Here is a 21,496-nt window from a genome sequence, read left to right as displayed (position 1 = left end):
TTATTCAGAGACAAGCTTATCCACATTCTCAAACGAAACAAAGAAACATCCGAAATTAAGGTTTAAAAAAAACCACCGCTACAAGAAATTACAGAAAATACATGTATAATTCATGAATCAGGAGGAGGTCCTTCCCGTATGGTACAGGAATTTTTTTAAATATGGATCTAATTTTCCTAGCACATCGACGAAATACAGAAAGATGGAAAAGGCCAGGATGGGCTCCGGTGCTAACAAGCAGTGGAGGCGGACTGGTGGGTGGCACGGGAGAGCTGATCGACGAGGGAGAGTAGACGAGCGTTGTACTCACGGGCCTGGTGGACGGACTCCGCCTCGAGCTCTCCGAGCTGCGAGCAGAGCCTCTCCTCCGCCTCCTCGGCGACTCTGAGCCTCTCCCAAGCCTTCTGTAACTCCTTCCTCATCTGCTCCTCCCTCTCCTGGCTCTTCCTCAATTCCCTCTCTAGCTCCTCGTTCCTCTTCCTCAGCTTCGCCTCCTCCTCTTCGCTCTTCATGCTACCCATTATACCCACCATTTCTCTTTCGCTCGCCGGAAATTATATACGAAGTAAAGAAACAACGAATACTCCTGATTTTGGGTCGAAGGAGCGCCTACATATATAGGCCGAAACCGGCGTGTCCAGGTTCAATGTATCTCGTCGTTTCCTTCGATTTAATTCTTGCGTGTCATTTCATTTCTCCTAATTTTTTTTTCTTTATTTTTATTTTTTAATTAGTTGTGCAACTTATGCTTTTTGGTCACAAAATTTTACAACTAATAGCGTTCAAATGTAAATATAAAATTTCTATAATATAACATGATTTTATATTTTATTATTTCATTCAAAATTTATTTTCATATTAGATTATTTATTTATTAGTTAAAATAATAATAAAATATTATAAATTTAATAATATTTTTTAATTATTTTTTATTAATTTTTTTATAATTTAAAAGCTTATATGAAAATATATTATTATTATTTTAAATAATATAGAGAAATAATACAGAAGAAAGAATGAGAATGAAGAGGGAGAATAGATGGAGAGAGACTATACAAACATATTATTTTTTACATTTGGTTGTGATATAGTAAGTAGAGCATTTTTAAGTTTTATTAATTAAATTTATCATTAGATTTATATTTGCATAATCCAATGAAGATGCTGTAATGTTTAAGCACATCGTCTCTATATAACATCAGTTTTATATATTTTTATATATTTTATTAATATGATTAATTGCGTCATTTTTTAATATAAAATAATTATTTTAATCAATCACATAAATAAAATATATAAAAAATATATAAAAATAATAGTATTTAAACAAACTCATTTTTACATTGAAAAAATCTATTCATAAATCTCATACATCACACACCACTCTTTTTGTTATTTTTTTAACTTTTTTCTCTTACTAAATATATAGTATATGAAGGATTAGTAAAAGAATTCAATTCTTTTAAGAAGAATAAAACTAAATAAATTTATTAAAAAATAAAAAATTATATGGTGTGTACTGTATGAGAGTTATAAATATCAAACCTCTTTTACATTTAATACAGGCAAGCAAGCATGTCGTTTATAGTTTATACACGATCGAGTTTGCTTGGACTTTTTCTTGATAGGTCAGCACCTCAAATGGTCCAGTACTATGTGTTTGAGACGTTTATGCATGATCGTGCTACCATATTCTCTCCATATTTCTTTTACATTTTTTCTTTCTTCTTTGGGTTTTTGGTTTTTCTCTCTTTTGATTCTTACTCTCAGCAATACCATATTTTGAGAGAGAGGGAGGGAGAGAATATAGCTCATAGGCATAAGCTTTATCCATTTAAAAAATATTTTAATCACAAAAAAATTCACAAAGACAAATTACAAAAGAAAAAGATGATTGTTGATTCAAATTAGGAATTCCACGTATTTGAGATAGTGATACAATGACTCATGTCCCCCAACAACAACATATGTGGGAGTAGCACCACCCCCTTTTTGTTGTCAACTTAAAATCTTCAATCCTACACCTACTTTCAACAAAAATACTTTCTTTGCTAATATTTGAGGTATAATTAGATCTACAAAATTCATTATTTAAGACAAAATACATTGAGATATTCTAATGACAATTTTTTTTTGGTTTAGTTGAGGAGTTATAATTACTTTGGAAAGAATTTGGCACCAAATCAAATTAAAAATTGAAAAATCATAGATTTCAATAGACTCAAAACGCACTTAAACCTAGGGGTGAAAACCGACCCCTTCGACGCGGTTTTTGGGCAGAACCGCCGCCGATCGATGAGAGGGAAAACGGTGGACAGACCGACCGTAACCGGTCGACGGGGAGGAGAACAACCGGCCGTATCGACTACGGCGGTTCTCTGGCGGTTTACGGTCGGTTCTCGGTTTCCCTCCCGCGGCGTCGTTCGTCTGAGAGAGTAGAGAGAGAGAGAGCTGCAGAGGAGAGAGAGAGGGTTATAAACGCAGAAACGGAAAGGAGAAAGGAAGAAGACGATGGGACCGATGGGTTATATCTAAACGGCGCCGTTTGGTTTAATACCAGACGGCGCCGTTCTAATTTTTTTTACTCACCTTATAAACAAAACGACGCCGTTTGGTTTAATAACAAACGGCGTCGTTTAATCTGTGTGTAAAACACAGACCTAAAAGTAAAACGACGCCGTTCTACTTAAACTTAAGTGGAACGGCGTCGTTTTATATTGATAAAATTAAAAAAAAAAAAGAGGAATATTACATCGGCCGGTTCAGCGGTTTGAGCCGGCCTCAAACTGCGACCGAACCGACGATAGGCGGTTTTGCTAAAACGCTGCCGACCGCCGACCGGTTCCTTGGCGGTTTCGGCCGGTTCTGGCCTCCGGCGGCCGATCTGAGTCGATCACGGCCGGTGTTCCGGTTTCTTGTACACCCCTACTTAAACCTATTGAGAGAATATTGCAATTTAACATTTTAAATAATCTGTAAATAATAATGAAAAAATAGTAAATAGTTTATAAATAATAGTAAAGTAGTATGAAACTACTTTACTTACCAAACACAGTGTACTAGACAAGCACGAGACCCACAATTAAGCAAATTGTTGTGAATCAGTTCACTAATCACGCATGAAACCTATGGTCAAGCGAATAAATCTGAGGTTTTTGAATCTTTTTTTAACGTTAATTATGCACTATTTTCTAATATTTTCGACATTATTTTAGCCAGTAATATTTGTTGTTCATTATTTTTGAGATGTTAAGACTTATTATCCTATTCATATTTTGAATTATGTTATTAATGAGTAATTGGTGAGTTTGTCGTTGGTATAAATTATGTAAATTAGGAGATATTTAAAGAATAAAATGAGATGAAAAATCTATGAATAATAATAAAATTATTTGCGAATGGTAATCAAATGGTTTGTAAATTGTAATAAAATGATTTAAGTTATAATATTTTATGGGATTCTGGAAGGAAAAGGATAAAAAGTTGAATAAAAAAATTATAGAGTTAAAATATTGTTATAATATAATTTTTATTTTAAGATTTAAAAAAAAGAATTTTTTTATATTTTATTTAAAATTTTTAAAAAGTTATAATAATTAAATTAAAATATTAAAAATTAAAAATTAAAAAATATTTACATCTTTTTGAAAACAAACAGGATAAGATAAAATTAATAAAATGAAACCATCTCATCTTCCCAAACTCAAATGGTTTAGAAAGTACTTTGTATTCGGCTAAAACCATGTATTAGCTAATTTAAAAATGGAAGAATGTATTATTTAATTATAAATTTTATTATATACAAATAAAATTATACACTAATTTACATATTAATATTAATTTTTTTATATTTAAAATTTAAATTAATATTATTTTTAATAAAATTTATTTTTTAATTAATTATAATAAATTAATACATATATTAATACATAATTACGTTTATAAGTAAATTTTTTCTTTAATTATCAAGTGTCGGTGTTGGATTTGAAATTGGAGTAATTGATCGAACGCTGGCCATGTATTTATCTTCTTGTATCTTGACATGGGACACGTGGACCTCCATTAATGAGTGCAATTTCAAGCCAAGTCCCAATTATTTAGCATTAAATAAATTGATGTGATCTTGTGATGTATTAAAAAGGAAAAAAGAAACAAAAATTTTATATGCAGTCATTTTTATACACTCTTTTATGCACTTCAGTGATATGATTGGTTGTGTGTTAAAAAAAAATTAATTCAGTCAATCGTATCAATAGAGTGCGTAAAAAATATACAAAAATAATTATATATAACATTACTAAAAAAGAAAAGAAAGTTCCCAACGTCTTCACCTATTTGTCGTTGGGGGAAAACCCTACAAATTGAGAGGTCCCTCCAAAGGGAATATCCGAATCTATTCCTTCGAAGCTTGAAAGACATTAAAAAGCGAATAGTTGAAGATGACCCACCCCATAGGGAAAGGGGTCGCTCCCATGAACCCTAATAATGAAGCAAGACCCTCATGAATTGATTGAATTCCCCACTCAAATCCATAAAAAGTTACCCCATTGCCTTCCTTTACTTTTAACTACGAAAATAAATAATATTTATAATTATAGAATATACAATATTTGTATACTTTTTTTATAAACAAAAAAGAGTTATTTTAATACTTACTTTAAAGAAATATTGATAAAAAAGTATATAATAAATGATTATTTAAAGATAATAGTCACATCTTATTTAATGAGATACAAGTAGAATGTTAGTATGATATATAGAATTTTTTTTTTAACGGTAAATTCTATTTTTTTTTAAAAGACTATCTGAATATGTAAAGATTATGTAATTTATAACTACAAATATCATTTTTCTTTTAAAAACATTAGCAATGCTTCTTTAAATATATAGATGTATATTATTTTAACAATGAAAAGTCATAAATTTAATCATTTAAAAGATATTCCAATATCTCTCTTTTGGAATGTACTTCTCTATTAATATGTTGAGCTCAACACTTAATAAAATGAATTCATATAAATGAAGTGATGTCAATCTTGAAATACACAAATTGTCAATTTGGTAGTCATGTTACACTGAGCCAAAGCCAGATAATAGCCAGAGAATGCCAAAAACCTCTTCTTTTTCATGCTCTCGAATAGTCTCTAGATTCTTCTATCTTTTTTATATTAAAAAATAATTTAATCATAAATAAATTTCATATTAATAAATTCATAATTATACATAATTTGATGTAATATATTAAATTATAAAATTATTTTTTAATTTATTATAAATAAATATAATATATCATATAAATATTAATTTATAAATTTATATAGTATATATCCCCTAACTTTATTAAGGGTATATCAGGCAGTGTTCAAGGATTGCTAAGCTCAAAACATAAATTGTTTAAAGATCATTACCATCTTATTTGGTTATATAAATGAGATATATAGGATGAAAGTTAAAAATAAAATAAAATATTATTACAATTTAATTTTTTATATTATTTTTATTTTAAGATTTAAAAAAAATCAAATTATTCATTATAGATATATTTTTTTGGAGTTTCAAAAAATTATAATAATTAAATAAATAATTTGTGTAATTAAACAATGCCTAAATAACGTTGGACGATCGAGCACCGTGGAGAATTTTTATTTTTATCAAAAGGGCAAAAGGAGGAAAGGAAGTGAAACACATCCTCAACTTCGACAGAAAATCTGGGAGGAGATCCCCGAGAATATGGACCATGGTAGTACCCCATTCAAACTAAACGAGCGGCTTGCAAAATTCAAAAATTTTATGTGCAGTCACTTTTGTGTACTCTTTTGTACACTTCAATGATATGATTGGTTGAATATTAAAAAAAAATTAATCCAGCCAATCATATCAGTAGAGTGCATAGGAAGTACGCAAAAATGACTGTATGTTACATTGCTCTGCAAAATTTTGACAAATAAGAATGGCCACTCGGCAACGTGTCGACGTGCTTGCCTCACGCCTAACGTACCTAAAACGCCACATCCCTTTCGAAGCTAGTGTTCACGTCTTCAACACTCCATGTTTATAAATGCCATAGAATCATCTCCCTACGCCGACCACGGTTAATTAAGAAATTTTATTTACAGTCTTTATTTAAAAATTATATATGTAGTTTTTTTTATTAAATAAAAAAATAATAATTTTGAAAGAGATATTGTTGTAATTTAAAAAAATTTTAAAAATAAAATTACCTAAACTTACATTGTAATCTCTATTTAAGGACTATATATAGTATTGTTCTTCCTTTTATTTGAAATAATTCAATTTTAAGTCAATAAAAAGGTTAAACTAAAGTCATTTTATGGGTTGAGTTGTTGTTGATTATTATTATTATTATTATTAATCCAAATTTGATTATGAAAATTGTTAATGTTGAAAAAATCATATAACGGGCAGGAAGAGGAGAAAAAGTCATTTCTGACCCACTGTGACAATTCGGATCTTGATCGATGTGTCTTGAGCCCTCAACAGTGATTTAATGAGGCTATATAGTATCGATACGTACATCCATGGTGATGAATAGGAAGCAAATGCAAGGAAAATAAACGAATAATGAAATACACAAATTTACTTTTACGTCATAATTTCTACGTCTACAAGTGTTTGGAAGAAAAAATTCTACTATAATATGAGTATTTTATAGTTTCTCGTAACTTCTCATTTCTTATTATACAATTAGAGTTGAAGATCTATTTGTTGGAGGAGATATTCTCTCTGGAGTTTTCATTGCAAGGTAGAAGAAGCTAAAGAAGAAGAAATCAAAGTCTCCCTAATCTTGTCTGTCCGTTTTATTTTATCTGACCTCTCTTTCTATGTGTCCCTAAAAAGTGATGAAAATTAGTAGCCTTTCTCTTGCATGTCTAACATTCTTTTTTCTCTCAACTTTATGATTTTTCTTTCTCATTCATTCCTCCTGACACTCTTATTTTCCTTGTCTTCTTACTGTCTTCACTTTCTCTTTCTTCATTTATCTTTTAGTGATGATATCGTTCGAGCCAACATTGCTCTCTCACATTGAGCGAACTATCAGTGTAAAACATACTTGAGCTAATGCCGAGCATACGTCAAGTGAACTTATTTATTATGCATACATTTTTTTCACTCTCTCCCCAACCAAACTCTCTTATGAGTCTGATCAATTAAATTACAACTCAACTCAACTTGGTTTTGTTGCAAGAATATGCCAATAAATATTTTTATATTAACACCATGATATGAGTATGTAGCTGTTGAACTCAACTAAACTACTCTTGGTTATTAATAACATGCACGCTTAAGTTTTGGTAAAGATAGTAAATAAATAAAGGAAGCTGCTACGATAATCGCTCCCAACTTCCATTAGCAGTTTAGTATTTTTTTTATATGTATTTTTTAACACTTTTAAATATTTAAAAAAATTTATAATATTATTAAAAAATATTTTTTTAATTATAAAATAAATAATAATAATAATAATGATAATAATAAATTAACAGTAGCTGGAAGCGGTCGCTCCATCATTTTCTATAAACAAATGCATTATGCAGTAATAAATAGAACTTTTAAGGGACTTGGAAAGCAGTTGTCCAGTCTTAAACCAACAAGCCCATGAAACGGAGTCCATGCTGATTACTGGAATGGTCTAGGGCCCAACAATTCAGGGGCCGGTGGTTCATTCGTCTTGTTACAGGATTTTGTCGTCATCGCCTGTAGCACTAAACTTACATTATAAGTTTGTGTACAATAGAAATTGGAATGTGATAAAATTTTTTTAAATATAAGCTCACACATCATACACTATATTTATTTTTTTAATTTGTTTTTTTATTAAATATTTAGTATATAAATAATAAGTAGTAAAATTTAATTAATTTAAGAAGAATAAACTCATTTGACAAAGCTCAATAAGTATGTGGTGTATGAGCTTATGTGTAGCAAAACTCATCTGACAATATTTAGATGTTAAGATCATCTCAATCCATTTCAAATTAATTATTGATAGAACTTATTATTATTTTTTCAATATATTTCATACATTCCAACTTATATCTCAATATATTTTATACATTTAAATACATCTAAATGAAACTTATAAAATACTATAATTCACAAACTAATTTAGATAATTTGAGATCACATATTATGAATCTATAAGTAGATTCGAGAAATGGCAATAATAAAAGTAATAAAAAAATTCTGGTTATTATCTAATGAAAAATTATACTCCGTAGAACATATCGAATAGAGTATTTACATGTTGTAATTTAATTTGAAAAGTAAATTTTTAAATTTAAATTTTACAAATCAAATCTTACTATTTAAGTAACGTAAATGGTATGTTTTACATAGTGAGTTAAAAATAAAATATCTATTCTTTTACAAAAAATTATACTCAACAGTCATACACCACAATACATATATATTTTTATTTTTTATTTTTTTCTTCTAAAAGTGTGTAGTATAGGATTGCTAAATAGAAAAACTCTCTTTTATTTCTCAAAGATTACATTCTCAGAGATTATAATGGAATCTAAATTTCTACATGCATATTGATTCTCTTTATTCGAATACATCCAATTATCTAAATGCCCTATCCATATTTATTATAAGAAAAATACTATTTATCATTTTTTTAATTATCATTATTTCTTGACATGAACTATTTATTTTTTTAATCATTTCATACCAATTTTTATAATTGTTATGATCACGCTGTGTTGGGATGAATAATCTACTCAAGAAAACAAAAACGATACATTTAACAATAGAAAAATGTAAATCCAAGATGGGATTTACTAAAATCAAAGGCCTAAAAGAAAATCACAAAGATGTTGTGATCTTCTACATCAGTTAAATAACAAATTGCGATATCTATAATAATGTTTTTTTGGTGACCTCTTTCCATCTGATCCTGAAACTAGATGACGCCACCTTCATTTTCGTGCTGAATTCTTTTACCCTCGACCCCAAAAACAAAATAACTCAATCAAAGAGATCCTTATAAAATAAAGAAATACATACGGCTTCATCAACCACGGCTCTGGTGCTTTACGCAATCGTCAATTCAGTGCTGCATTAAGCCATGAAATTGGGTTGGACAAGTTTCATTTTTTTCTTTGTTCCCTTCGGTTTTGAGTAAGTTTCTTATATATCTCTCTCTCTCTTCTTTGATGGGTGTTTATTTAATCAATGTGTTTTAGTTTGTCTATCTTCTTCCTTGCGGTTTTTTTTTTTTTTTGGGTGCCAAAAGTCCTTATTTCTCGATTTTTAGGAAACCCAGTTCCTTGATCTGTTGCTTCTTTAAGTTTGCCTGGATTATTATTTGTTTGATTTGTTGTCTTTACCCAAATTAGTGGGTTTTCGTTGCTGGATGCTTTTTGCCCTTTTCGAAAATTTGGTCTTGTTCACGTATTAATCTGGATACAGGTGATTTTTAAGCATTGATTTCTTGCTTGTCTACGTACATAGGTTGGTAGAGCTGACTAGATGGCTTGCTATTGCATCGTAAGGGACAATTTTTGAATTTCCCCGTCTGGCTCCTTCGCATTTCAGGATATTCCTTTTTTCAGTCATCAGCGCTTTGGAATCTGAGGTACACTAACATTGGATTGGTGTCTTTTGCATTCGTTTCTTATGATCCGTGAATCTGTTAGAACATATAATTGTTTTTTCATGCGAATAATTCGAGAACTCAAGTTGCTGTCTGTGACTAAGTTTGGTAAGTTTGGCAAACAGTGGCTTTATTCTGGCTATGGATTATTTGCGCTGAAAATGCATTGCGGGGCAGATTGGGGAATGGGATTGTAGTTAGATATGTTTTTGCCGAGAGATATGGATTTTCCAAGTAATCCTCAGCCCGAATTGGGAAAATTGGAACAAATCGTTTACCAATTCCTATTAAAGAGTTTACACATCATTCTGGACTCGAGGGTTTCTTCTCTTCATCCACGTGATCGGAGTGGGGACCTGTCATCGGCTTCTCGGGTGAGAAAAAGTGACAAATGGTTCAACTTAGTTCTAGGTGACCGCCCTGCAGCTCTGGATAACTTGAGTTTCTGGCACAGAAATCTGATGGATCCAATGATAATTGATGTAATACTTGTTCGTGAAGGGTCTAATTTAGTGGGAGTATCTGCTGAGACGGTTATTGAGAGGTGGGTCGTCCAGTATGAATATCCACGAGTTGTGGCTGCTCAAACTGGTGAAAATTCTACCTTGTACAAGAAAACATACAAGAGGTCAATAATACTTTTACGGGCTCTTTATACACATATGAGGCTTCTCCCAGCATATAAGATATTTCGACAGCTGAGTACATCAAGCCAGACTTATAATTTCGATATCATTTACAAGGTGTCTTCATTTAGTGATCCATTCTCAAGGGCGGATGAGGAAATGATGGAGGAATACAGTTTCACTCCTGTAGAGGCCTTCCCTGGCCGCCTTTGCATATCTGTGACTTACCGTTCTACACTGACTGAGTTCAAACTTGAGCCTTCAACCTCATTGCCACCGAGGATTATTACAGATTATGTTGGTAGCCCCGACACCGACCCTCTGAGGTCTTTTCCCTCTTCAGAGAAGGGTGTTCACGGTATTTCATTTCCATTGAGACCAGTACGAGCTCCATCTTCGGTGCCACTTCAACGCCCACACAGCTGGACAAGTGGCTTCCACAGAGCAACTTTTTCTGCACAGAATCAACCTATTGTCGGATCTCCACCTGCATATCGCCCATCTGCTTTGCCATATGATTATTCATCTCCACCTGCGGATATGTATAGTAACAGAGCTCAACACTATAGAATGCCAATCCATCAGAGGGCCATCAGCTATGATGATTATCAGCTTTCACCCCCATTCTCTCCATCTCCATCCCCATCTTCTCCATCATACATCTCCAGTGGAAATCCTATGCACACACTTATGCGCCCAGAAACTGCTCCTGTAAGTATACCATTTCCAATGACGAGCAGAAGTTCTAGATTCCTTTCTCCCAATTCTTTTGATCCAAATAGAAGTTCCCTTCCACCTTTATCTCTAAGAAGCAGAAAGACTGAGCCTTCATCACAAGAGTCTCCATGTGGAACTGCATCTTTTAGGAAAATAGAGGCTTTAAGGTCTGGAGAAATGCAGAATCATTATGCTGGCCAGAAGGTAATCCTGGATTTCCTATTCAGATACTTCTTAGTCATACTTCCTGACCCCTTATTTTTTTTTTCCGATGAATTGTTATGTGTTTTGCTGTTTCATAGATGATCAGAGATAGCAGAGATGATTCGGGGCGGTTCTCAGGGTTACTATCTTCCAGTGGCTCACCCCGTATTGGATTTTCTAGAAGCTCAAGCAGATTATCTTTCCAGGATGACTTGGATGATAATGACTTTTCTTGTCCTTTTGATGTTGATGATGTTGACACATTGGATTTTGAAGCCAGGTACCTCAATTTAACTTGTAATCATAGTTATCAACGAAGTCATAATTTATCTTGAGGCTCATTATCAATTTTGGTGCCAGGAGTCTTACTTATTCGGAGGCTTACCCGTAGATTATCCCAGTTATTTTTTTATGTAAATGTTATGTTATCCCAGCTACTTGCTTGTACCAAACTTTATAGTTTTCCAACTGTTGGCAGCTAGGCTTCCAGTTTTTGAACTGCTTGGTCACTAGATATTGAGAAGTTTACTGGAGAGAGTTTTGAAGTTGATTATTTTTGCAAAGGTTTAAATAATATTAATATTAGAAGAAACAAATTATCCAACAATTTGATGTGCATCTTATGATAGAAACTAAATGACTCATCTGGGTTGGGTACAATGATCAGTCACTAGGAGGAATAATGCTTGGGTAGTGGGATCTGTCTTTCTTTTTTCTTTTTTGGTGTGCGTGCCCATGTGCCTAAGTTGAGGGTTCCATTTGGACAAGGGAAGCCTGTAATATCTAAAGAACTTTTTTGAGTATAAGGAGGAAGCAAGAGCCAGAAGGAAAAAGATTGATGAGTCTATAGAGCATAGTGTAGGCAAGCTTAAAGCTTTGCCCGATGGATTAAAAGGTGCTCTTTGTTAAGATTTTTGGCTTCAATAGCATGAATCTTTCTTATCTAGTCATAAATTTACCATCATGCTTATGTGCAAGCAACTGCTGAATGCTATTTAATTTTTTATAAAACCAACCATGATGGATCTTCAGATCACTGTACCAAATTCGAAATTACCTAGAGATACAAATGAGGCAAAAGTTATTGCTAGGAAGTTCATGAATCATAATGCTAGTGTAATTTAAATCTCAACCTCCAATGTTGAAGTTTAAAAAGATCAAATCGGGGATAAAATAGATATATCATGATTTGCTACTATTTTTCTTTTCAATATCATCGTTGGCTGCAATTTACCAACAAATAAAAAACATGTGGGAAGTTTTGCACCATTTGCTTCTTTTTTTTTTTGATAAGTTGCACCATTTGCTTCTTATAGCAATCATGCATGTATTGTTCAATTTACCAATCATGCACGAATTGTTCAATTTACTAATCATGCACGAATTGTTCAATTTATGGCATCAAAACCAAGTGGTATATGATACAGAGCTGTGTATGTTAGCTTAGTTCAGACATGGCCTTTATCTGGAATGTAAAAATATAGAAGCAACTTTTTTTTTTTTTTAAATGTCGGGGAATGTCTCCAAGGCAGGACCCTTTGGACCCACCCTTGCAGAGTAAACCCAGGTCCCGTGCACCGCACTCTCGGAAGTTTCCCTACACGGAACTAGTTAAATTGCTGGCTTTTCACCGGGGGTTGTGGCCCCAAAGGATTGTTATGGTAGAAGTAACTTCTTTTTTTTTTTTTAAAATTTTTTTTTATAAGTATAGTAGAAGTAACTTGGTTTATTCTATTTCTTTTTAACTATCATGTTGGATTTCTTCATGAATCTTTACTTACAAAAAAAAAAAAAAAAGATTTCTTTGCGAGTCTTTGGAACTTAATTTTGTGATATGTCCATGATACAGTAGCATGCATGTATGTTGGGCTAGTTACATGGGATTGACTTCATTAACACAACTATGCTCTAACTTTAGACTACCTTTCATTGGTCAAATAACGTCCAAACCCTCTCTTCTTAATCTATTGTTTCCCTGGGGACTTATACCTGTGTTGCTTGTACACCCCATAACTAGCAAACACCAAAATGATTTTGGATTCCAATAAAAAAAAAGACAAGAGTCATACCTATTTCTAGTCAAACTTGATTTGTGGAGTAGGTTCTTGTAATGTCCCAATGGAAGGCCCAAATCACGTGGCCTATACTTCAAAAGGACTAGGCAATAATACAATTTGAGCCCCATTGGAACATTATAAAGAGCAAAAACTTCTCATTCCCAAGCAATGTGGGATCTCATACACCACCTACCCTTATGCTTATCGTATGGGTTATCACAATCTACCCCCCTTAAATTCCCGATGTACTCGTCGGGCCAGTCCATCGTATGTGGCAAGGCTCAAGTCCCACATTTTTGGTTGGGATAGACTCTGATACCATTTGTAATGCGCCAATGGAAGGCCCAAACCACATGGCCTATACTCCAAAAGGACTAGTCAATGATATAATTGGAGTTTTGTCGATGTGCGCACAAGCTGCCCGGAGACCCATGGATATCAAAAAAAGAAAAAAAAAAAAAAAATAATTGGAGCTTCATTGGAATATTATAAAGAGCAAGAACTTCTCATTCCCAAGTAATGTGGGATCTCATACACCGCCTACCCTTATCCTTATAATATGGGGGTATCATAGTCCTATTTGTCAGATGGGGTTTTTGAATGAATCTGGCCTTTAAAACTTCTCACTCTTGTATGCATGCACCAAGTATACACAGAGTCTATAAAGCCCAATGGTTCCTGGTTTCCATAACTCCAGTTGTACATCCTGCACCTTCTGGGTGCATAGGTGTTCAGCTCCTGCTTTGTATGTGGGATTCACTGTGGTCCCTAGCTGTATGGATGCAGCCGTAACTCAGGATTCGGACTTGTGGGGCTCTATTTCTCTTTCACTTGCCAAGTGCTGGCAACAATGTCATATTAGAGTTTTTGTGGATAAGTATGTCATATTAGAATTACCATCAAGCATCTTTCAGTTGCCTATGTATTCTGGCCTTGGTGTTCATGGGAATGGCAGTGGACTTGCAATGCTCATGGCTAGCCTTTTTCGAACTATCAAGCAAATATTATCCTAACTTATGGATCTTTCCAAATAATTTCCTAGTCCTTATTTGGTATTGTAGATCTGAGGATATGAAATATAGTTTATGAACTTGAGGATGCTTCAAGTCTAGAATTCATTGGAAGTAATAGTTTTGTCCTTTTTATTTTTTACTTTAAATTTATCCATTTCAGGCAATTTGTTCATGCTTGAGGTTGTGATCATGCATCTTATGGCTTTGTCTTAGGCTCTAGCTCTGCATTCATATATATTGCATTGCCTTTTTCCAAGCTTACTTCAGTCATTGCCAATTGGTAGAAAATCACAAGATGCTGCTGTTGGCGTTCTCGTTCACACGCTGAGAACAGCACCTCCTCTTCGCCAAGATCCAAGTTGTTACTCATCCCACTCAATGAAGATTGAACTTGAGGGTGGAGTCACTTCAGCTTCTGGATTATTTATGCCTCGGAAGACAGCTGATGCCCTTGAAGAGCTCAGGAGTTACGGAGAAATGAAAGACCTACTTCTGTCTAAGAGTGGAGCTCTGGTGTTTAGCAAAGATGAAACTTGAGCTTGCTGCTTTGATGGGCTGGTCTTTGTTTATACTCAGAAATATAGCTACTAAGAGGAAAGAGATGACAGGGTTGCTGGCAGTGATTATGAATGGAAGGACAACCACCGGTCCAATGTAACAGAAACTTCAGGAGCAGCAGATTGTGTACATATCATGACTGAAAATAGTCACTGGATTCATGAACATGTTCAATAATTTCAGGATCGTTACCATGTTTGAAATGTTTATAGCTAAAAGCTCCAGATCTAGTTTGCTGCAGCCAGCAAATTATGTCAACTTTTCACGACTTAAAGAAGGATAAAAACCGAGGGAATGTCACTAAAGCTTTTCTTACACATGGGAAAGTATTCAACAACTGCAGAAGCTGCTGAAAATTCTTTGGAACCACTGTTCTTAATAGAATGCTTACAATGTCAATGGCAACAGTAGTTCAGAAATGAATAGTATCGGAGAGTTCTCTCTTTAAATTCTATCCAAAAACTCTGAAAAGCTCTCCAAAAGTCACCCACCAGAGAAGAGGGTTCCCTCTCTCCTCTCTCCTTGCCCTTCTTCCCCCAACGGGCAATGTCTATATCAGCTAAATACAAATTAACTCACGATCCGTCTCCTTCTGGTTTCTTAAAATCGAACCATCTCCCACCTGTGAAATGGAGGAAATGACTCGTCCACTACCCTTGCAGATAAGATTAAACGGAAAAATCTAATTGCAAGCATAATTCTATACTAATATGTATATCAATCTAATATAATTAGTCAAAAAGTAGATTTTATTAAAAATAATGTTAATTTAAATTTTAAATATAAAAGAATCAGTATTGGTACGCAGATTAATATACGACTTTGTTTATATGTAACAAAACTCAAGATAAACAGATCCTGATGTATGATCAGCTCGCTGAGTATCTCTACCCAAGCCTTGAGACGGCCTACAATATGTATAAATACATATATACTAAGAAAGTGTGTAAAAAGCTAGATGTAAACGAACATTCATACGTATGGATGCCAGGAGCTTAACGACAGCCTGTTGTCAAATTGTAATGGATCTTTGTTTCATTTTATTAACTATTCCGGCTGTAGCTTTTTTAATACGGATGGAAAAACAAACAAATTTCACTAGAAATTAGAGTGTCAAAAATTTCATTTTAACGAGTTTACAAATTTAAATATCAAAAATTTCAGCTTGATTGTTCTCACGAGGCTTTTTTTGATGAGATAAGAAGTTGAATAAAATATTATTAAAATATTTTTTAATATTATATTTGTTTTGAGATAAAAAAATTGAATTGTTTATCTTATTTTGTATGAAAATTTAAAAAAATTATAATAATTAGATGAGATAAGATGAGTTTAGAAGAATTGTGAAAACAAACGAGGCTACAGTAGATGGCAGATAACCAAGAGCGCTTTACTTTACCGTCTTTGTTGATTTTGTATGGAAAAGCAATTAAAAATCTTATATTCAACCTTCCATATTCCTCTCTTTTCTACTTTCTAAAATCGTAGAACTCATCTTTTTCATTCCTCTCTACACAAAACCGGAATCATATGGAAAAATATCTTTGAAACACTTTGGTAGTGCCCCTTTATTTAGATTGGAATCCAAGAACTAGTAAAACAAGACATGAAGGGGCACTTCTAAGGTTTCCAAGTCAAAGTCCTATAGAACTCTCCCCAGAAACAATCTTTAGTAATTGTTTAACTTCAAAGATGCACAGGATTTTAAAACAAGTACAAAATAAAAAAGGTTAAAAAAAATACCAAAAACAAAACTGGGGGTGAATCTCCAGTCACCACCCCCATTCTGGGAGACTCACAATTACCATAGCAATGAGTCCTGTCAAATGCAAGCTGTTCAGATAAATGGAGTTCAGATGAAGCCGGTGACTGCAACAGGGAGCTGAGGCAGAGAGTTTTATTATAAGACCACAACCAGGAAATCCATTAAAGAGAATCTGGCCTCAGACTAAGCTTTTCTTAAGGCTTCATTACTTTTCAGCAGCTGCTTCTGTGGGTGTTCGGGTAGTCATTTGGTCAACTGCATGCACTGTGCTCTGAAGCTCCTCCCTAATGGCTTTGTACACCATCCTCTGTCTGTTAACAGCTGATTGTCCCTCAAAGGCTGAAGAGACAACATCAATGCTGCAAGCACATGGAAAATTAAATCAGTCTCGTAACTAAATTGAAAATGTCACCTTTCAAGCCACCCCTATAATCATTAAAGTGGTCTACATTCACATGACTTCAGACATAATAGGAGCAACTACAAGAACCTCTTTTACTTGCTCAAAGAAAATGAAATGTTAGCATCACAACATTATTTCGTGAATGCGTGATGAAAATTAATAATAATGCTTCACCATAAAAAATAGATAAGTAAAGAAAACAAATAAACATTAACATTTGGGGGGGGGGGGGGGGGGGGGGATAGTGCAGTCAATTACATATTGCAAGCATGGTCATTCAAATCTGCCATATAGAGAACATAAATATTTCCATCACAAACAACTTACTAAGTGATGTGTAATAATTTTCTGAAGTGCATTAATGGACATTACAAAGAAAACAAAGAAATGCCGAGTGTTGATCATTTTCAAGAGTTTACATTCACTGGAAACACAAGGTTTCTATCCGAAATAAGAACACATGTTCTGGAGTGGAAAGCCTCCCTGAGGTCTTGGTTACATTAAGAAAGCTCTGAGACCATTTATAATATACATCCTCAAGATTTTTTTTCAAAAGCACAAAGGCCTTGTGGAAATTCTATCATTTTTTTTTTTTTTTTTGTTGTTTGTGGGGGGGCGGCCTTGTTGATGCTGTGATGGCCTGTACAACAATTTATTCAAACTCTTTTATAGGACAGAAGCATTATTATACCATAAAGAGAACTCTGGTGCACTAAGAGCAAGGTATCACAAGAAAACCTTGAAAGTTCGATGTCATTATTAAAAACTGATTTACTGGGATAATACTGTGATATACACACAGACAACAATAAATATTGGGAACTGCCATCAATCATACTACCCAGAATTTCCCATCCATTTATTGAAGTGATATATCAGTCGATTGGTACAAGAACTAGAAAAACAGAGAACGAAAAGTATTTGATGATGCATTTGACTATTCCTATCATACAAAACATAAGCCAGCAAGCACATGAGCTTACCTGACATGCCGACCATCGCCATAAGCATCTTTTACCGTGACTGACTCTGCGCTGAGATCTTCCTTGATCTGTTGAAGCATATTGCAACATATAATTTGAAAAAGGGCAGGTCATTTAATGTGGTAGTTGGAAAAAAAAAAAAAAAGACTTTGTTCACCAATTTTTTGTCCACCTCAACTAGGGTTGTAAAACGGTTGGTCCGGACCGGAGAAACCGACTGGACAGACTGGTCCAGTCAGGTCCGGTCCGGACCGAAACATGGGGTTCAGTTTTGGTCCACGATTCCTCGGACTAAACTGGACCGGACCGACCGAATTAAAAAAAAAAAAAATCTTTTTGATTTTATATAATAATTGTATAATTAATTATGTAATTTTCATCAAACCTATTCCCATTTATAATATAAAATTTTAAATATGTAATTACAAAATAATATTCTATTAATTAAGTAGTGTATATTATCAATTAACTTATAACCAATTCACCATTAACTAATTACTAACATCTACATCTATATCTAATTAAAGTTATTAGATAAATTTTTTGTAAAATACCTAAGTTATAAGTAAATATAAAGCAATTGGTAAATTATAAATTAACTAACCTAATACCAATTTCCCATTATGTATATATGTATATAGTATATATATTATGATTTATATATAAATATAATTTATAATTTATAATATGTATTATGTATGTATATATAATTTATAATATGTATCATAGACCATATAAAATATTTTTTTAATGAGTTAGTTACATAATCTATATTAATAATTTACTTAATTTTAATTTAATAATTTAAATAAAATTTTTAATTGATTTATTTGAAAAAAAATAATTAGATCGGACCAAATGGACCGACAGAATGGGAACGGACCGACTAGATGTGCGGTTCGGTCTGGTGCGGGAAAAATGATGGACCGAATCGGACAGGACTGGACCATTTTCACCCCTAGATTGATGGTGCAAATTTGAAACTTCTTGGTAGTTCAGAATTCGTGGCCAGGATATTGATACCACAGATCCAAAAAATGCAAAATAAGGCGACAATTAGGAAGCCCAAGATGTTAATTCCTTGAAATAACCATATCGGAATAACCCAATGTTTTGTCCACCAACTGTTATGTTTCTTCTTGAATCACATAGACAACTTCTTCTCTTTTAGCATAATCGCCTCCTCGTTCACCCCCTTTACCAGCATATCATTACTAATTTCTCCCCACAAACCATTCTAAAAACGTATCTTCACTCATTTCAAAGACTCGAAAGTTCTGTTTTGATTAAATATTGTAGCCCCATACTATCGAGGCTCAAGACCCAAATAATAAATCTATCAAAGCAAAAGTATTTTCAGAAAGAAAATAAATAGAAACACAGTGCTTATATTGCGAACCTTTTTCTCCATTGACTGCCTGAGTGCGGAGTCTATGGATCCATCATCGTTCACATGCGTGGCTCTTGTGCTGAATCTCCGACCATCCACCGGCACGAACCTGAACCCAGATGACCTTGCATGAGCATAACCTTCTCTAATACAATCTCTAGGAGCGTGGAGTTTGGAACACCCGGCGTGCATACTTCTATTCAATAAAACTGTGGAGACAAAGGATTTCGGTGGCTGAGCTCGTCGGAGGAAGAGCCTGCTTGCCCCGTGCGACGAGGATGCAACACCGTACGGACGCACCATCAGTGTCTCGGCCATTGTTCTACGTTTGATTCCCCCCAACTCTGGAGTTCCGCTGTTTTCTTCTGTGGCTGCCAAAATGCTAATAGATGTTACGGCGGAGAGAACGACGAGAGGGCGGGCTTTAACTTGGGCCGACAATGCCCAGTACTTTTCGTTATGGACTGAAAAACAGTAAGTCTCTATTTTTTTTAAAAAAATAAATTTTAAATTATTTAAAATAGGCTGAAAAAGGATTGGAATATTTTTATTTGAATAATGATAAATTTACTACTCTCCTACTACCTTTTTATTTGAATAGGGAGAGGGTGAGATCATGGTTCTCAATCTCCAAAATTAAACTTGGTAACTTTAAAAGATGTCGAGATTAGTTGAGTTGTAGATAGTAGTGTTTTATGAGTTTCATTAAGATGAGTTAATTTTTTTAGGTTGAAATTAGTTTAAATTTTTAGGTTAAAATGTATGAAGTAGTTTGAGATAAATTTAATATTTTTATGTGAAATTGAAAAAGTAATGAATCCCATCAATAATTGATTTAAGATGAACCAACAATCAAACAAAACCTAAAGAGTTGGATCCCTCTCTCCCTCTGTCTCTCTCTCTCACACACACACAAACATGTGGATGTGTGGACACACTCATGAACGAATTATCGATGTAATTTCTAAAAAAGCAATGCTAATATACTATATTTTTATTCCACTTTTATCTCAATTTATAAATGTGACAATTTTTGTCATATTTGATTGTCTCTTATGTTCTTTAGAAGAAAGGCTAAAGTCGATGAGCAATGACATCTCATCATAGTAGTATAAGAGTGAGATGAGAATGTGATACATAATATTATCTTTTTGTTGTCATATATAACATACCATATTACTATCTTAATAATTTTATTAAATTTTATAAATGGGACATTTTCTATCACCCTTAGATCATCTATTAAAAAAAGATTAAATTTAAAAGTAAATAGACAATGTCATCTCATAATGTAAGCTTGTAGGTGACAGCACACATACAGTCCCCTGCTTCGATCAACAGTCCCTTGAATCAAGCTCCAGCTCACAAGCAGATAACTAGCTACCATTTATATTTATATTGACAGATTCTCTCCTTTAATTATGGGATCATGGTTGGCTTACATTTGTATATATTTGCCATAACATATCCTCTCTATTATTCATTGAAGATATACAAACATTATTTTCAATCTCTTTTATGGTATCCTGAGCCAATTCTGACTAACGTCCTTTTATTTTCTTCTATGGCATCTTCTTCATCCACCACATGTTCTTCCCCTTCTTCATCTACCTCAGCTTTCCCTCTCACAAACCTTAATCATCTTAGTACCATCAAACTGAATCGGGAGAACTATTTGTTATAAAAAGCTTAGTTGATCCCATACCTCAAAGGAGAACACTCGTATGGCTTTGTGGATGGCTCTGAGTTTATTCCCAATCTTGACTATCATCAATGGCAACAACAGGATCAACTCCTTTAAGCCATTGTTTCCTCTCTGTCCGAAAAGTTCTTGCTCATGTCATTGGCCTTCACACTTTCCGTGAAGTTTGGCAAGCACTCTAGAGTATGTTCGCGATTCAATCAAATGCGAGAATCATCTACCTACGTGTCAACTTGTCCTCATAAAAAAAGGGCAGCCTTTCCATTATTGAATATTTTCAGAAGATGAAAAATGCCGATACTTTGGCAGCTATAGGCCACCCCCTTACTGATTGTGAACTGATCAGTTATATTCTTGCAGGCCTTGGATCTGATTATGATTCTCTTATCACCTCGCTCACCACTCGATTAGAACCGATGAATCTCCAAGAGACATATGGCCACCTCCTCAATTATGAGT

General features: G+C 33.7%; 3 protein-coding genes and 1 non-coding gene across 5 annotated transcripts; 2 read left to right on the top strand and 2 right to left on the bottom strand.

The window, feature by feature from the left end:
* Window positions 1-597, bottom strand: LOC122312501 (protein RESPONSE TO LOW SULFUR 3-like). The gene has a single exon (XM_043127122.1). It carries the CDS (start codon window positions 531-533, stop codon window positions 231-233), a length of 303 nt encoding a protein of 100 aa, XP_042983056.1. The 5' UTR covers window positions 534-597; the 3' UTR covers window positions 1-230.
* An 8,178-nt stretch (window positions 598-8,775) lies between these two features.
* Window positions 8,776-15,111, top strand: LOC122313133 (autophagy-related protein 13a). Of its 2 annotated transcripts, none has more exons than XM_043127878.1 (5): window positions 8,776-9,144; window positions 9,478-9,601; window positions 9,745-11,166; window positions 11,265-11,446; window positions 14,450-14,471. In XM_043127878.1, the coding sequence occupies exons 3-5, from the start codon at window positions 9,823-9,825 to the stop codon at window positions 14,454-14,456; spliced, it is 1,533 nt and encodes a 510-aa protein (XP_042983812.1). In that variant the 5' UTR covers window positions 8,776-9,144; window positions 9,478-9,601; window positions 9,745-9,822; the 3' UTR covers window positions 14,457-14,471. The 2 variants fall into 2 exon arrangements, with proteins under 2 accessions (XP_042983812.1, XP_042983811.1); XM_043127877.1 differs by lacking the exon at window positions 14,450-14,471 and adding an exon at window positions 14,521-15,111 and having other exon boundaries at window positions 8,784-9,144.
* Window positions 15,112-16,335: 1,224 nt separating this feature from the next.
* Window positions 16,336-19,774, bottom strand: LOC122313134 (protein BOLA4, chloroplastic/mitochondrial-like). Its single transcript, XM_043127879.1, has 3 exons — window positions 19,345-19,774; window positions 17,946-18,013; window positions 16,336-16,918 (listed from the first exon to the last, which is right to left on the bottom strand). Exons 1-3 carry the CDS (start codon window positions 19,651-19,653, stop codon window positions 16,765-16,767), a joined length of 531 nt encoding a protein of 176 aa, XP_042983813.1. The 5' UTR covers window positions 19,654-19,774; the 3' UTR covers window positions 16,336-16,764.
* A 1,583-nt stretch (window positions 19,775-21,357) lies between these two features.
* On the top strand, window positions 21,358-21,496 carry LOC122314592. Its single transcript, XR_006243810.1, has one exon. It is a non-coding gene; the product is annotated as a small nucleolar RNA Z247 (small nucleolar RNA).

The sequence above is a fragment of the Carya illinoinensis genome, chromosome 6 (genome assembly GCF_018687715.1).
Source record: "Carya illinoinensis cultivar Pawnee chromosome 6, C.illinoinensisPawnee_v1, whole genome shotgun sequence".
NCBI lineage: Eukaryota > Viridiplantae > Streptophyta > Magnoliopsida > Fagales > Juglandaceae > Carya > Carya illinoinensis.
This window is presented reverse-complemented; position numbering and strand designations above follow the sequence as displayed.

Bases quoted from the DNA above. Each gene is read 5' to 3' on its own strand.
- LOC122312501 (XM_043127122.1), bottom strand. From the start codon at position 533: ATGGTGGGTATAATGGGTAGCATGAAGAGCGAAGAGGAGGAGGCGAAG.
- LOC122313133 (XM_043127877.1), top strand. From the start codon at position 9,823: ATGTTTTTGCCGAGAGATATGGATTTTCCAAGTAATCCTCAGCCCGAA. The intron at 11,167-11,264 runs GTAATCCTGGAT...GCTGTTTCATAG, and splicing joins ATCATTATGCTGGCCAGAAG to ATGATCAGAGATAGCAGAGA. The intron at 11,447-14,520 runs GTACCTCAATTT...GCCAATTGGTAG, and splicing joins ACATTGGATTTTGAAGCCAG to AAAATCACAAGATGCTGCTG.
- LOC122313134 (XM_043127879.1), bottom strand. From the start codon at position 19,653: ATGGCCGAGACACTGATGGTGCGTCCGTACGGTGTTGCATCCTCGTCG. The intron at 18,014-19,344 runs GTTCGCAATATA...ATGCTTCAACAG, and splicing joins GGCAGTCAATGGAGAAAAAG to ATCAAGGAAGATCTCAGCGC. The intron at 16,919-17,945 runs GTAAGCTCATGT...ATGTGCTTGCAG, and splicing joins GGCGATGGTCGGCATGTCAG to CATTGATGTTGTCTCTTCAG.